Source organism: Lytechinus pictus, chromosome 3, assembly GCF_037042905.1.
Source record: "Lytechinus pictus isolate F3 Inbred chromosome 3, Lp3.0, whole genome shotgun sequence".
NCBI lineage: Eukaryota > Metazoa > Echinodermata > Echinoidea > Temnopleuroida > Toxopneustidae > Lytechinus > Lytechinus pictus.
This window is the reverse complement of record NC_087247.1, coordinates 31,604,472-31,622,206: the sequence shown is the minus strand read 5'-3', so window position 1 is coordinate 31,622,206 and position 17,735 is coordinate 31,604,472. Positions and strand designations below refer to the sequence as shown.

The 17,735-nt window shown below is 34.6% G+C and overlaps 1 protein-coding gene across 1 annotated transcript; it reads left to right on the top strand.

Moving 5' to 3' along the window:
• Positions 1 to 796: 796 nt before the first annotated feature.
• On the top strand, positions 797 to 17,673 carry LOC129257443 (ras-related protein Rab-8A-like). The gene is made up of 7 exons (XM_054895764.2): positions 797 to 1,096; positions 6,632 to 6,692; positions 7,523 to 7,583; positions 9,020 to 9,097; positions 9,726 to 9,815; positions 11,050 to 11,115; positions 11,561 to 17,673. The coding sequence occupies exons 1-7, from the start codon at positions 973 to 975 to the stop codon at positions 11,702 to 11,704; spliced, it is 624 nt and encodes a 207-aa protein (XP_054751739.1). The 5' UTR covers positions 797 to 972; the 3' UTR covers positions 11,705 to 17,673.
• The last annotated feature ends 62 nt before the right edge of the window (positions 17,674 to 17,735 follow it).

Genomic DNA, 17,735 nt, shown 5'->3' with positions numbered 1-17,735 from the left:
ATTATTACATAACATAATTATAATATAACATTATAATGAACAATATTTTTTTCATTCCCACTACGTTTCTCTTCCCTTCTCCCTCTTTTTCTCCTCTTCCCGTTTTTTTTTTGTTTTGCCAGCCGATTGGGGGGGGGGCACGTGCCCCCCATGCCCCCCCCCCCTTAGTTACGCCACTGAATGCGACCAAGCAGCGTGAGCGTAAAATGTTGATTGCAGACCATATTAATGGACATTTTACAGAGTGAATTTAATTTGTAAATGGAAAAAAAATAATGGAAGCTCGATGACTGAGCTGAAATATGTTTTGTATATTGACTTCAAAACTTGATATTTTAAGCTCCATATCAGCCTATTGAGCAAGATATGAATCTCATCGAACAGGCAAATTCAAGCGCGAAGCTCGAGCGAAAATTTTATTTAGTAACATGACATTTTTTTTTTGCATGTCTTCCCTTCCAACATTATTTTATTCACTCGTCTTCCTCCTCTTATATTCATCTTCTTTTTTGCCTTCTGTCTTTCCCCTTCTTTCTCTTTTTTTTCCTCCTTTTTTTTTGCTCCGCCAATTTTTTTCAGGGGGGGGGGGCACCTGGGAGGGCACACCAAATCTCAGGGGGGCACGTGCCCCCCAGGCCCCCCCCCCCCGTAGCTACACCACTGGTCATGGTGAATCATCTGCAAAGGCAGTCAAGTAGTTGGGAGATCGAGAAGGAGAAAAGAAGTAAAAACAGAAAATGGGAGAAGGAGCAAGCAGACGAAACCACCAGGTCAATTTGTCCAGGAATTCAGGTTTGACTGTCGTGGGTCGAGTTGTCGTATGGTCGGGTTGTCTGAACTCCTCGACAGGGTGTTCCCAAACGTAACATCAACAACATTATACACCCTCTCTATTCAAGAACTGTGGCGAACGGCGAAGGCCTATCATTTAGTACAGAGCAGGACGGGATTTTACTTGTTTAAGGTTAAATAATGGCTAAAACATACGATTTTCTTTTCAAATTACTATTAATAGGAGACTCAGGGGTTGGAAAGACCTGCGTTTTATTCAGATTTTCAGAAGATGCTTTTAATTCAACGTTTATTTCAACGATAGGTGAGTAACTTATTCGAATTTTTCGTTGCGATAAATCAATCACGTTAACCATGTTAACGTTGGTGTAGGATAAAAAGTTTTAAGAGTGTTCCCGCAAGAGAGGAAAAGGTTAAAAATGAATTTGGTGTGGTGTGACTGTGAGATATGGGGGAAGTGGGTCCATGGCCCATGGGAGATGAGCAATGCTGAGAACGATGTATGGACGGTGAATAGGTGAACTGTGAATAATTAATGCCAGTTTTGTCTTCAATTTAAAATAATGCAGAAGCCCATGAGAGATGGTGTTGACTATTAGTACCGTAAGGGCACTAGTATTCAACCCGTTTGGAGAGTTTCCTCAAATATAAAGAAATATAGAATTTACCTGAATTTCAGACCCGTCTTATTTCCAAGAGAAAATGCTGGTTATTCTTTTTCCGTTATTTTTTTCTTCAACCAGTTGACTGTGTGCGCGGGCGATCGAATTATACGGCGACGGATTTTGGTACTAGTATTCAACCCGTCGGCACTAGTATTCAACCTAGCGATGAAAGATGGCCCTGTCTCTCAATCTGCCCTTGTCCAATCCGACTATGGACTAGACCATTTGAGATGAGACCAAACAGGGAATTAATCAAAGCCAGAGACTTACAAAGATCTAGATCTAATTTAGCAATCTAAACCCTTTTGAGATTTGCTATCAATCCTCACTAGGTTGAATACTAGTACCATTCAGTGCAAAAGGCCATCGCCGCATGATTCGATCCTCCGTGCATACAGTCGACAGATTGACAAAGAAAATATCGACAACAGATTACCCTGGAAATAACAAAGATGTGAAATTAAGATAAATTCCCTATTTCTAAATATTTTGGGGAATATGTCAAAATCTTTGAATTATGCCGGGTTGAATACTAGTACCCATACGGTATAGTAAGGTAGAAAGAGTGCCGTTGAACTGGTTAGTGGTTGGTGAGGGCAAAGTGTGGGCATCTGCTGAGGAGCAGGAAAAAATAATAAGGGAACTTGGGGTGATTTAACCCCAAAAATGCTCAAAAGAAGAACCCCCTTCCCCCCAAAAAAAAAATTAAAAGAGCTGAGGCCTTGGAACTCCCCATTCACTGCAATGTTATTGTTAAACTAAACTTATCAAATAATTGTTAATCAGTTGTAAAAAAAAGTCAAACAATTTTCCTGCTGAGGAGGATCCATGTCCACATAGTTCACAGTTTTATTGGGGGATATGGCAGGTATGTTCTAAAAAGGACTTAGGATTTATACAAGGTGAGCAGTCAAAGCATGATTAGAGGAGGGCATAGTCATGGAAGAACTTCAAGAAGCAAGTGAAGAAGGGGAGAAAGCAGATGCACTACCAGTTTAGAGTCTAAACCAAAGTTTTCTGTCTCTCTTCCATTCATTTGACTCCTACACTACTTCTTGACGTGCAGGAGTGAGAGCGCGATTGATTGGAACAGAGACATAAACACGACACTGAATCGTGCAAAGTGGAAAGAGGGGAGTGGGAGTGATAAACACAAAAGTCACAAATACTATATAGAGAAATGTAGTCAACCTAGGTCATGGGAGACAAAGCTAACTTTGAATCTTTATATGGCTTTTCATAGTCCTTTTACAATGTCTTAATATGATCTGAAACACTCTTCAGTAACATTTCCATTATGTTTTTCGAAAAAAAATCTTCATTAAGATAATACTCAGTTATTATTTTCTATGATTATTGTTTCTAGCTATAGAGCTTCTACATGAGAAGCCTGAAAAGTAACGTTCAAATGAAAGAAACCTGAAAAGTGAAAAGAAATATTTAAGTCTCAGTCGAACATTTGCATTACTTTTCATATAACAGCTTGAGAACATTTAGAAATAATAAAACAATCATGATAATAATTGAGACATTTCTTTACTATTTTTTATGGTAAAGTACCCTAAGTCAGCGCAGTGTTCCTTGTCTGTGCATACGTGTACGTGTATTTGCACAATTCTAATAAGATAAGATATGCATTGACCACAAACCTTATGTTTTCAATATGATGGGGAGTCCAAACTTCGCAGACATTTGAAAAATATTCATTAGGCTAAAATTCATTACAAAAATATTAACATTTTATTAAAAAAACAATTCAAATAGCTATTAAATTGACGACAAGATAGTAAACTCTAAAATTATTGACGAAAATGTGTAGTACAATGTAGGTCAAGGGGTCTCGTCCATATCGCAATCTCAAAATTCTATCCCAATCGACGAATGCGCGCTGTGCTGGAAATCCGTTCTGAAAAAGTGTGACCTTACTTCACGGACCTAAGTTTTGTGGAGATTTAAACAAAAACTCAAAAGGTGAGATATTTATATCATATTGACGGCAAAATGCTAGAGAATCATTCAGTACCACATTCAACTCATATTTTTAATGATATCTGCTTACAAAATGATGATATCGTGATGCCTGTTGAGAAATTCAGATTTCTTCGGAACGGGCGCTAACGGTGACAAACTTGCTGATCTTTTGTCAATATTGTCATGAATACTGAATCCTAAAGAAACTTATGCCAAAGCGTTATTTTAGGTCGCTTTTCACGTTGATAATGTCAGATTTTAAGGATATTGGCTAGTTTTTGAGATAATGACCGTCTGTGAAGTATGGACACACACGAAGTTTGGACTCACTGCCATACATAGACCTCCATTATTTAAAAATCTGACTCAGAATGGTAGAAAACTATTGAATTTCAGGCATTTCATGTTATGGCCTCGAAATGCATTTTTTTCTCATCAAAATCCCTCCTCTGTAATCCTTTGTAAGGTAATTTTTTTGTTCAATCTGTGAAATTTTTGAAACACTTAATATAAGGAACAAATTATCAACTGAAATGTGAAATAAAAAGATGTTCATGTTTTTTCTTAAGTTTAATTGTTAGGTGCACAGACACGCCCCCCTTTTCATAATGTAGGATTGTAACTTTTAGAAATCCATTTTTATAAATGTTAACTCTTTTGGAACAATGTTATTCCCTTTAGAAAAAGTGAACATCGGTAAGTATTTGACTTTTGGCCTAGAGATCCCTGGTTTGCACCAGGCAAGACAACTTTTTTTAATTGTCATCTCATCTTCTTTGACTTGGTTTGCAAATAGTGCAATCAACAACCATATTTTGGTAATTTTAACTATTTTTCTTAGTGAATTTCATTTGGGAGAAAAATTTTCATGAAAATTGAGTTTGTATTCCTGTCTTTCATGAGCAATATGTAGAGCTGTTATTAGTGCTTAGTACTTCATGTTACCATGGAATTACACAATCTTTGTATTCCATATTTGCCAATTCTCTACTGACTTGGCTGTACTATAGTCTACCACTTTTCAAGCATTTTCACTACATACCGCTTTTTTACTCTCCTTAGAATAGAATCTACTGCTTTTTCAAAAATCTAATAACCGAAATAAAATTTCACCAGGTTTTACTAAAAATATGCAATTAAATGCAATATTGCTCCCCAAACTCTTTTAAAATGTATGTACTTTAAATCATAATATCATGATACATACCCATGGGGGGTACACTAGTTTGTATAATACTGCAATGTGGGTGTGATGGGAGGCGCTGCTATTGTAAACTGGTAGTCGAGAGAGTTACTAGATAGAGATCAAGAGTAGGCCAAATATTATGCGCAATGTATCCTTTCATTATATAAAAAATACCTAGAGGCTAGACTTAGTTTATTTTGCATTCACTGAAAAAAAAAATGCCATCATGACAAATATGGCATAGGTTTTTTCATTGAGCATTTTGCCGGTTCTAAACTTGACATACAATGTACAACCACTAGGCATAAATCCCGGGGAGTATTTCATCTTCTCTGCATCTGTTTTTTTTTTTTAGATTGAGAGAGTGTGTGTGTGGAGTATAACTGCAGATATAATTCAAAGGTGATCAAATAAATGATTATAAAAAGTCCTTCCTTTTTGCAATCTTTCTTTATATATATATATATGCATCATTGTGTAATTTTTACATTAAAAAAAAAATTATATTGTGGTCTGTGATCACCTATAAATAATTACAACCTTATTCCCAATAATCCTGATCCATTTTTGTCCAGTCTCATCTCACCTCAACTAGTGAATAAAAAAATTTTCAGAACAAATCTTGACTGTTTAATCCACATTTGCTAGTTTTTATATAACAACTTTTTCCTTGTCTTCTGAAGTTTAATTTATATGACCCTTGTTTGTCTTATTATTTTAAACAACTGAAGCAACTTTTTCAAGGCTTTCAGTCTCTCACATAATTACCCAACCCTTAAAGGACATGTTTACCCCTACAAATATTTGATGATTTGAATAACAAGAGAAAAATCCAGCAAGCATAACACTTGAAATTTAATTAAAATTGGATGTAAAAGTGAGAAAAGTTTCGCTTAATCTCACAAAACGGTTATGTGCACATCCTGGTCGGTATGCAAGTGAAGGTACTGACGACATCACCCACTTGCTATTTATTTTGCATTTTCTTATAAAAAAATATCAATTTCGTGTGAAGCAAACTTTTACTCTTCCCTGAACATGAGGTTTTAAATACCATTGTTTATGGTTCAGTCAAGTTGGTCCTGGTTGGAGCATCATCAACTCTCTCATGTGCTTGTCACTGTGTTGTGCATAACTGTTTTCTGAAAAATAAGGAAACCTAAAAGAGTACATCCGATTTGATGAAATTTTCAGCGTTATACTTGATTCTATATTTTTCTATTGATTCAAATCAACATTTTCTGGGGTGGACTTGACCTTTAAAAGATGTTTTGAGACCACATTCGGGAAAATTTTCTCGCTCGCTCTGCTCATTTGTATATTGATATTAACTGTGAACGTGAAAAGCCCATATCATCCATTGACAAATATCTTGATAACTGTCATCACCTTAAGTGATCAAATGAATGATGGTGGTATGATGTAATTATGTTATGTAGGCCTACCCATGTACAGTATATACATAACCCTTGATGTGGGGATGCCCCTGACATTTTGAATTTTAAGGACAATACTGCTGTCATCCAACCCCCCCCCCCCCCCCCCCACTGTACTCGGATCGGATTAACCTCACTGCATGTGACTTACATTGATTTAAGTTGAATTCATGTAAGTTTGAAGCATTACAAAAAGCTTGTATTGAAGGCGTAATGTGCCATAATTTCTTCTTCAAAAAATTGTTTATACTATGATAAACAACTCTTTTAGACTGATGATATAATCCAACTAAATTTCCATTGATTAATTTTCCTTTTTATGCTTCTCAGAAATGTACATGTCCTAACTGAAAGGAGTTTAGATAATCATCGTTATACTTTCAAATTGAATTAAGAATTAAAAGTGCTTTAACTGTATCAGATTGATTAGAAAAATTGCAAGGTCTCTCATTCTGGGAGAGGGCAACCCCCCCCCCCCTTCCAGACTCTACCTATGGCTTTTGCAGTCTTCCATGTTGGCAAGTGTGGTATTCATTCAATTTTCTACTGATCTTTTATAACATTCTTTTTCTCCACTACAGGTATTGATTTCAAGATTAGGACAATAGAATTAGACGGTAAAAAGATTAAGTTACAAATATGGTAAGTAGCAATTCTTATGTAGCAAAAATCCACCACAAGCACACAACACAAAAACATTCATGTTTGTTCTACTCCAAAAAAGGAGAAATCATAGAAATTAGAATGTATTGTTTTCTAAGATAAATAAGATAAATTTTAGAATAGATCAACTTTAGTTGAGCCTTTAAATGTGGAATTTAGGCTCTTGAAATGCACATTTTGCTCTGGTTTTATTGCTCTGACATGAAACTAATTTTTCATGTGATTTTGGGGATAACTTTAGTTTTATTGCCAATATTTCTGTATTGGTGCAATTAAATCTTAAACAAATGAGATGAGGCAAGGGGAGACATAAACAATGACCATTGTCAAATTGAGATTATCATCTTGTTTTACTTTCAAGTAAATGTAAAGTAGAACCTGTATACAAAGCCTACCTGAGGGAGACAAAAAAGTGTCATTTATGAACTGGGGCTCGTTTCATAAAGGACTTACAACTGTTGTAACTTTGCCATAATGGCAACTACCATAGCAACAGGGCTCAGCAGCCAATCAAAATCAAGGTTACCATGGTAGTTGCCATAATGGCAAAGTTACAACAGTTGCAAGTTCTTTATGAAACGGGCCCCAGATGTTCTTTATGGACAGGTTCTTGTAATACATGTTTCAATTGTGATTCCTTTTCAAGGGATACCAAACTTGTGGTCTTTTAGACAGGTGGCTCTTTTATACAAGTGGTCATCTAGTTAGATTAGTTTTATTTTTTTTGACTTTATAGATTAGTTTTACATTGAAAAAAAAATGATAGTGCATGGAGGGGGTAAGATTTGATTTGATTTTTGTTTTTATAGGGACACAGCAGGCCAGGAGAGGTTCAGAACAATCACAACAGCTTATTACAGGGGAGCAATGGTAAGCTGGACTTGAAAAATATTTTTTCTTTCTTTCTTTGTTAGCTTCTTGTGAACTGCCCACAGTTTTGCCATAGTCACACTGGTAAATCCGACCACAGGGCCCTGTAACACAAAGATTAGCCATTAATTGCTCCATGAAATGGCCTATCAAGATTATCGTTGCATGTGCGATTTGCTCAGTAGACTGACTAGGAACCAATCAGAATTGTTAGTAGCTAACCTTTGTGTTAACAGGGCCCAGACGAACCAAAGCTATTACGTTATTTCCATTGACATATAGTCAGTCGATTTGGAGTCGGGCTTCGTTGGTGTGACTAGCATTAAGCATATTTCAGTGACCCAGAAAATACTCTTAATTTTGCAACATAAAGGCCTTTATCCTCAAAAAAGGTTTTGACTGTACCATGGTACAAAACCATGGGCTATCACCATGCAGATTTTTGTATGTAATTATGCACATGTTACTGTGCACAATAAGAAAAATCAAATTGAATACGCACTGCTGGCAAAGGGCGCTAAAAGGGAAGCGCGACAATACGAGAAATCAGCATTAATCATGGTTTTATACCATGGTGCCATTGAAACCGCTTTCAAGAATATGGGTCAGATGAAAGGTTTTTCTTATGTGTGAATCAGGAGTGGTTCAGAACAATTCACACAACAGCGTATTACAGGGGCGCAATGGTAGGCTTGACTTTAAATCTTTCTCCCTTGGTTAGCTTCATTTACAGGGTTATATTGCTCCTAACGAAAATGTCCTTTCCTATTTTCTGGATTATAACTTGAATGAAATCATTTATCAATCCTGACCCATGAGTGGGTAAAAATAAAAGTGAGTTTTCAGCCAAACATTGGCTTATAAATAAAAAAAAATGATTTATGAAGAACAAAATCATGTCTATAATAAAAGAATGGTATATCCCAAATTATTACCGGTAGATTCAAGTTCATGTTTGTGTGGAATCAGGCCATGCTTGGTAAATAAAGAGATGGTGAATAACTGAATTTTGTTTTAAAAATGCATTAAGCAGAAATCCTTGTTAAACGAACCATTGAGCTTTCAGGATTCTCTCTCATTTAGAAATCGTAATTGATATAGCATGATTTTTATGGTACCCACTTGAATCTCAGTTATCATTATGTAACAGAGAATCATGTAAAGTCACAGTGTCCCATTTGATATCAAATCGGTTCATTTATGCATGGGCATGTAATTGGTATACCTGAATGTATGTAGATTGTGATAAAGAACAAAACTCTACCTGTCTTTTATACTTCATCATGACTGATGCTCATTAAATTCTTCCATTGGTGGAAAATTTTAGTTTTATGAATGTTAAAGATTTCTCAGTATTATGAATCAAAATCATCATTAAGCTTCAGAGGCTATATATTTCTATTTATTTTAAAGCATTTCTCTTTGCTTTTTTTCAGGGCATCATGCTTGTGTACGATATCACAAACCAGAAGTCATTCGACAACATCAGGAATTGGATAAGAAATATCGAAGAGGTGAGATGATCTTTGTATGCCTCTGCCTACTTTAGGTAGTTTAGGTAGTACATCTGTACGTTCCATTTTCATTCATGCGATAAAGAACATTCAGTGGATGAACTTGTGTAAGCAAATGTTCTGAGCAGCTTTAGAGGGACCAAGATCAAAGGACATACATGTAGAGGTGAAGAACTCTCGAGGAATCTAATCCAAACTGGGCTTACGTGTACATTTTGAAGGGAAAGCAAATATAAGAAATTGAAATGATGTGAAACCATTTTGCAATGTTTATAAAGACGCGGAAACCCACATGAAAGCTGGTCATGAGAAGTAGTTCCATGTAAAAAAAAAACATAAAATCCACATTGCTGATCAATAGAATATTAGTCCTATTTACCAAACTTCAACAACAAAGAGGCAGCATTTTGATAAATTTAAGAGAAAATAAGGAATAAAAGTAGTACTTTGCTTATTTTTTTGAAGATGTCTATTTGTAACATACATTTTTTAGTTTATTTCAATCAGTACTTTGAAGATCGGCTCGCACAAAGTTGTTAGTAATAGCAACTATGGAATTATTTTCCTTCTCATTTGAAATTTCATTAAAGATGAACAAATATTGGTTTTTCTTTACATTTTTGCTCAGCATGCGTCAGCAGATGTAGAGAAGATGATCCTAGGAAACAAATGTGACATGGACGACAGGAGAGCAGTATCCAAGGAAAAGGGAGAACAGGTAAAGATAATCAAGGGGTTTACAGTACTCAGAAACTTCACTTGAATTATCATGACCATTTCTTTTGGTTTAAGTTAGGAAAGAGAAATAGATGCTAATGCATGGTCTGCTTTTAGAAGTCCCTAGCCTGATACTCATTTATCTAAACTTCAGCGAAAACAAAATTCAGCAGCAAGGCTTTTAACATGCAAAAAGAAATTTCAGTGTGTGACACCAAGCCTACATTCTTTTCTGTTGGCTGGTGATGCCTCGCATTCTGTTGAAGTTCTAATACTCATGTAATGGGAATGCCTCTGCTCTCCTTAGTAATCTCATTAGAAAATATCAACATAATTGAGATCTTCTTTTGAAATTGTAAGTATTTTAAGTATTTATTTGTGATTGTTTTTATTTTGTTTTGTCTTTGTTTATATCTATCTTTTTTAACCATATGACCCTGGGAGCGACCTCGATAGGTATTTGACCTTTGTTGCTCCCCCACATTCTAGACATATATTACTATTTTTTTGTTTGTTCATTTTTCTGCTTTGTATTCTGATGTATTATGTAAGTTTTCTATGTACTGGTGTCTTTGACATCTTTTTATGTATACGAATGTGGAAATAAATTTTTATGAACTTATGAACTTATAGATTAAAGGACTTTCTTTGGGAAATTTGTGTAATATCCAAAACATTAAAGCTTATGAGAAATTGTCATCAACATTGTGGAACAATCATCCTCATATGCTATAAGATTAATGACTGACTTTGGCATATTCAAATCTGTTTTTACCTTTTCACACATGTATAAAGTATTCAAGTGGTATTATGCGTTCCTACGAGCTGAATAATATGATTATGATTATTATTATTATTGTTATCATCATCATTTATCATCATCATCACCATTTATTATTATTATTATGAGAAGTGAATTTGTCTCACTTGCCTCTTTGAGAACTTATTTGGCAAATACTAAAATAATGACTCGGTATTTCCAGACATTCAAAAGTAAATTTATTTCAATTGGTTGTATCAACCTGTGTCCTATGCTTCGGTACCTAGATTATGACCCATTATAACGTTTTACTCTCAGATAGAATTAAGTGGCATGAATTGTTCCACTGTCATAGGAAAGGGAAAATTGTCACCAGAATCGGCTCACATCAGATGGATTCTGGTGTTCTGGAATCTTTAATATTCAGTTCATCAGAGAGGCACCATAATTGTATGATGTTTGTCTTTTTAACCAGTTGGCAATAGAATATGGAATCAAGTTCATGGAAACTAGTGCCAAGGCTAGCATTAACGTTGAAGAGGTAAGTATCATTATGTTTTTAAGCCTATCTATAAAATTAAATACTGACTTTAAAACTGATTATTCATTGAAAAGCAATCGGCTGTCTTTCTAAAAAAAAATCTCAATATAAATTTATCCATGTAGGGAAATTGCAGAAATAATTTTTTTTTTTTATAAATACAAAACTTTGATCTTTGATTTTTTGTGCCAATTGTTTGAATACATAGTGCAACGTATTAGTTGCAGTGAAGTGCTACTGCAGCATGAAGCAAAAAATCATACATAGTGAGAGAATTGATTGGTCAATTTCAATGGTTTAAACTTTAATATGATGGGGGGAGTTTCTGTCCCTTCTGTTCTGAATTGTATTTGAGGGAATTTCGTGAGGAGATCCTGCCTTGCACATCCTTCGGAGCAGCAAACTTTGATCTCATCCTTTCTTTCTCCGTTCATTTCACCACCAGGCTTTCGTGACTCTTGCCAGAGACATCAAGTCAAAGATGGACAGGAAAATGGATGCAACAGGTCAGCAAAAACTAGGAGGGGTCAAGGTCACGGAGAAAGAGACGCAAAAGAAGAGTGGCTGGAAATTGTGCACTTTATTGTGATGCATTTCCATCCTTATGCATTTCCATGAACTGCTTTTAACAAAAAAAGACTATAAAGGTTTAGGAGCAATTCCAGCATTTTGGATGATTGTGATTGTAACCAAGGCAACGTCCTGAAACGCTGGAAACTCTTCATTCCTTTTGTTAACCCTTTTCTGCAAAATTGAAGATGCAAACAGGTGTGCGGAGAGATTCCAACTGTGCGGTTTCCACAAAGGGATTCTTTAACTTCTTACCCAATATAAACTACAGGTAACTTTAGCTTTTAGGAAGGAAATATATCTAAGAGATCTTGTTGGCCCAAACATTTTTCTCTTGTTCTGAAATATGCTTCATAGCATCTTTTTTAAATGTCAAGTCCACCCCCCTTAAAGCTGGTTTGAATGGAAAGAGAAAAATCAAACTGGCATATTGCTGAAAATTTCAGCCAACTTAGATGTAAAATAAATAAAAGTTATGTCATTTTGAAATTTTGCTTATCTCAAAACATTCGTATGCACAACACTGATATGTAAATGAGGGTCGTAATGTCACTAAGTATTTTTTTCACTTATTATTGCGTGAATTAAACAATACTGTATTTTTAACAGATTTGACAATTATGAGACGTTCCATCAAATCGATATAGGTTACAGCATCGACAATTCCACTTGTCCAGGAAGGAACCACACTTTGTGTCAATTGTAATGAGGATGAAATAACAAAAATCTGTCGTGTAATGAAATACAAGAAATAGTGAGTGGATGACATAATCAGTTCCCTCATTTGCATACTGACCAGGATGAGCATATAACTTGTTTGTGAAAGTAACCCAAATTTTGAAATGTTATCACTCTTTTATTCGACATCAAATTTTGGTTTCATGACATTGCTCCGGGAACAATTGCTCCGCTGCAAATTCCACACATTAATGGAATGATCAACTTCAACCCTGGATTTAACACGATACCCTATCCTAAACCTAACATAAAACCCTATTGCAACCATAAACCTAACCCTATATTTTAGACGAAATAAAGCCCGAAGCAATCGTCGCCGGAGCAAATGTCCTGTCACCCAAATTTTAATTATTCAGCTTGTTTGATTTTTTTTCTCACTTTTTATTCAAGTAAACCTTTTGTTGGGTTTGACTTGCCCTTTAGATCCAATCTATGCTTTTTGCCCTACATTGTTTGATTGATGCAACCTTACTAAAGTGAATGGGGTGTATTGTAATACGCCAGAATTAACAATATCGCCAATGAGTAGGGAAAGAATTATATTACATTTCATTGCTTTATACTGCAGGAAATTAGATAAATGCTGCAACATATAAATATATATCCTTGCAGATTTAACTTTTAAGTATACAGCAAGTGAAATCAAATATGTAAGAATGATAAAAATTATTGTTGTTTTTTATATGAAAACAAGCTTTTTTGTATTATTAGATGTAGGTAGGCCTACATGTACCTTCCTAAAAGCAACACAAATAAGATTGTCATTAACATAAAAGATTTTCCCCAGCAAAGAAAAACAAATGGATGGGCTTCAAGAAACTTGCTGGAAAATAAGATATTTTTCATTTCCAATTTACACTTCTACCACTTTGTCCCCTTGCTCATAATCTAAGTATCATTTTTACATTCTTTGTATTATAGATGAAATTTTGAATACTTGACATTTTGTTATATTTTCAATGGAAGAAGAATGATTTACATGTACATGTTCTTTCTTATACTAATATAGGTTTAGATTTTCATGTAAAAAAAGGAAATATATGATAATTTACTAAACCTGCTTTATTGCCCCTATTGGAATATCACTCGGTGGATAGCAGCAGTCACAAATCACATATATTTTAGATATGACATAAAAGGAAGTCCCCTCTAATTAAAAAAAGCCATAATTTTTTAGAGAAAAATAGTAGAAGTGAGTTTTACCAAGTCATGCATGAGTGCCAGGGAAATTTGTTATTTAAGTTTGCACAAGGCGTTTTTTCCTGCCATATTATGAGGAAATATAAGCACTGCTTGCCGTTTATTTCTATGCATTCTTCCCCAGTCATGGTATCAACAACCTTTTGCTTTTAAACGATATTTGACCACACTGTTTGGTAGCAAAATATGTTTTTATTATTTGGGGGATTGGGCAGTTCTAAATTTGGGAGCATGAAATGTTTTTAAATCGCCCCCAAAATTATTTTCATCTCAAAAACAAATGTCAAATTGGTACCTGGTAGGGATCTCCCTAAGACGACATGAAGGTGTTCAAACTTGTGCGGGCAGCAACTTAAGTGGCTGATTTTAAGCTGGTTTTAATCTCAGACTCAAAGTGTTACTATCAAGGGATAGAGACTATTCCAATCCGTCTTCATTCTTGGTAAAGATGACTACGCATTTAAATTTTACACCGTTGTTTAAGGGGAACTTATTCTTTTTTTTAATTACATATTTTGTGGATGCTGTTTTCCATGGATCGATCTTAAACCTTATATTCTTTGCTATATATTGCTCTCTTACTAATTTTTAATCACATTCCTTATTGGTAATAAACAAATTGATACTTATTCCTGGGCATTATATATACTTTAAATACCAGAAATAGTGATTGAAAATATTGATTGCATCACTTTTGGCTTACCATAGTATAACCTTGAATGACTGGGAAATCCGAGGGGGGGGGACATTTGCATGCCCTCAACATGCAAAGGAGATGGCATGGTGATTCATGGGTTGGGTGGGTTTTTTTTTTCTTTTAAGTCTTATGCATCTCTTGAGGCCAAATCTGTGATTTTCGGTCTGGCAGTTCTCAAGTTATACGACATTCCTACCTGTTCATCATACAAAATATCCCCCAAAATTCCTTCCAAATTTATTTTTCTGAATCGAGTTTTGCGTTAACTGATTAAAATCAATTAATTTCACACAGTAAAATAGATTTTAAAAAAAAAGATTCTGGAGAATAGAAATGAATTTTTATGCTGATTTTTTGGTTCAAGCATATTTGGTGAGAATTTGTATTTATGCATGAAATCATAGTAATCTTCATTATGATATGAAGATTTTTTAACACAATTTACAATGAAAAAAATGAAGTATTTCATGACAGCTGTTGTTTGTATTTCATTTTGTTTTCGTAAAAGTTGATTTGTTTTCAGATTTATGTTATATAATATTCCCAACATTTTTGCGCTATCACCTACTCTCAGTGGTCACCGAGGCATGATTTTGTTTTCAGGTTTGCATTGTCAAAAGCGATGAATATCTGATGAGATTTGTGATTTCAAGGTCAAAATTCAAGGGTTACAGAGGTCATACATATACACCTGAAAATTAATCATTTTGTGATAACTAATATGTGTTTGAGGGATTCACATCAGACTTGGTTAATGTTTGCATTTAAGAGTGAAGATCTGACGAGATTTTGGGGTTTCAATGTCAAAGATTTTAGAAACCAATTTTATATGAAATGAGTGAAATGTTCTTTGAGGGCCCCCCCCCCATCATTTTATGGTTGCATTGAGAACCAAATGAGTCAATAGATATTATAAAAACACTTCCAAAATGGAGGAATATATCCAGTGTAATTTGAAAGGCAGTTAGACACAAGCAAGGAACTCCTATTTTCATAGTTATAAATACAGACCTACATGTACTAGTATCTTATTTCACATGTTGATATTCTCAGTCTGATAATTTGAATGAATAGTGCTTCCTTTCTCCCACCCCCCCCCCTTCTCTCTCTGAATACATATAACTTTCTTCAGAGGCGAGTTCGAGTATCGAGCTATGTGTACACATTCAGTGTTTCTTTTTTATTATTATTATGTTATGTAATATTGCTTCCAATTGACAAGTTTTTTTAAAGTAATTGCCTGTAAGATGTTGCCTCTAAAGTGAAAAACTAGTATATTCAGGTCATTCAAGGATGAAAGGAGAATTGAACCATGGGAACAATCGCTTTTGTGAAAATAGAAAAATCAAAGAATAAGATTTATGAAAGTTTTTGACGAAGAATGTTGTAAGCATTTGAATGTTCAGAACACCAATGCCATAGAGTTTCCCCAAATTTCCATGCATTAAACATGTGTTGTCACACATGAACAACTCTTCCATTTGGATAACCTGTGGACAAACATATTTTATACATCTCTTTTTAGCTTTGTCTAATCATAGTACAAACTCTTTGTCCTAGTTATATTTTAGAAACCTCCATTGCATGTCCTCCTGTGAACAGAACACCTGGGGACTGTTTCATGGGAAGTTGTCAGCTGTCTTTCTCCGACAGTTACCATAGTAACAGTCAGAGGCTAGTGGTTCTCAGCCAGTCAAAACAAAGGATTTCACTTAAATTGTCAGTGCCGACAACTTTCATGTAACGCCCCCCCCCCCCCCTCCCCCTGTTCCATAATGAAATATACTTATTAATGTATTGAGTATTGATTCATGAAGATGTTATTAGAAATATGTATGTCCTCTGACAAATGTTACCAATATTCTTGTCACTATTCGCAAAATCACATTTTGCAGGTATTTAGTTGTGACTCAATATCAGTGATGAGAAAAGGGTATGTTAATTGTTGTAAATGAATAGGTCCTCTTTCATTAAATGCATGAACAAATTATGTAACATGAGTAACCGAGGCATTTCAATGATTTTCATGAAGTACAGTTTTTTGTCGCCAATTTGTATTTTGTGCAAATGAGAAACGGCATGTATATGCTTTTTTGTGACATTTAAACTACCTACCATTAATAGGTATGTAAGAAATCAACAACTTAATAATTTTGGCTTCTAATGTATCTTTAGTACCTAACAGTAAATTGTTTGTTTGCCGTTACTGATTTGACCTTAGAAAATTTGCAGACTTTCATTTTTTTTTTCAAATTTGACCCCAAGAAATCAACAATTTGCCTATTTACCATAATTTCAGACCGTTTTTCTGGACTTTTTTAATTTTTACTACAAATAAAGTTGATAAAAATAAGTAAATTGTGTAGTAAAATATTTTCATATCTACAGCAGAAGACAACTGTGTCTGAGCAACCCTCAATATCCATAATAGATCTAGGAAATGTTTCATTTCATAACAAAAAAAAGAGCAACCCTATTTTTTCCTCTGTTACGGCAAACAAACAATTTTGAGCATAAATGTGGATTTGATTTAGTTCACTGCCTGTCTATATATATCATGCATGTAATTATTATTTTTTTCATGTTGATTATCTCCATGAAAAGGCCTGCAACTTACTGATTGATGATGAAACTTTTTTATTGAAAGATCTATGGCAGATTCAAAGTTGGTAGATTTTACTATAATGCTCACAGTTGCCATTATTGATAACAAATAAAAAGCATCTCTTATGAATTGGGATACGCGGACACTGCCCGAAAGAGCATTAATATCAGTGTCTAATATACAAATAATACAATTGGGTATTAGCTAGAGTTGCACACCCAAGGTATCTTTGGAACAGTTCTACCATCCAGAGACAAAGCAGAGGGCATTTGGGCTATTTCAAAGGTTACAAATGGGTGTAATTATTCTAACGCTGAACAAAATGATGTGTATGACATCTTTATGTTGTATAAGATAGTGATTTGGATTCTTGGTTATTTCATAAACCATCCTCGTCTTAAAACAATGACTGGTCGATAGAACAAGTCATTAGTACCAGTCATCAGCACATGACTGGTCACATGACACATATTAGCCAATCATTTGGAAAGGATCCATTTCACCATTTTATATTGTAAGAGTATGTTATTTCCAAATAACTCATATCATCCAAATGCAAAACGGGGTGATACCATTGTGTTATAATCATCGTGTATCATAGTCTTTTGCTCATAAATTTACTTATTTGCATTATCAAATTGAGAGCTTGTCATTTTCATTGTAAGACATTGCACATGTATTGATGAACATAGTTACATGTATAATTGTCTTTCTTACAAATAAAAAAGATTACAACATATTTCTTTCATATTTTTTCTACTCCGCATTTTCATCATTTTTTCAGCATCATAATCATGTAGTCAGTGGCTG

Bases quoted from the DNA above. Each gene is read 5' to 3' on its own strand.
- LOC129257443 (XM_054895764.2), top strand. From the start codon at position 973: ATGGCTAAAACATACGATTTTCTTTTCAAATTACTATTAATAGGAGAC. The intron at 1,097-6,631 runs GTGAGTAACTTA...TCTCCACTACAG, and splicing joins AACGTTTATTTCAACGATAG to GTATTGATTTCAAGATTAGG. The intron at 7,584-9,019 runs GTAAGCTGGACT...GCTTTTTTTCAG, and splicing joins CTTATTACAGGGGAGCAATG to GGCATCATGCTTGTGTACGA.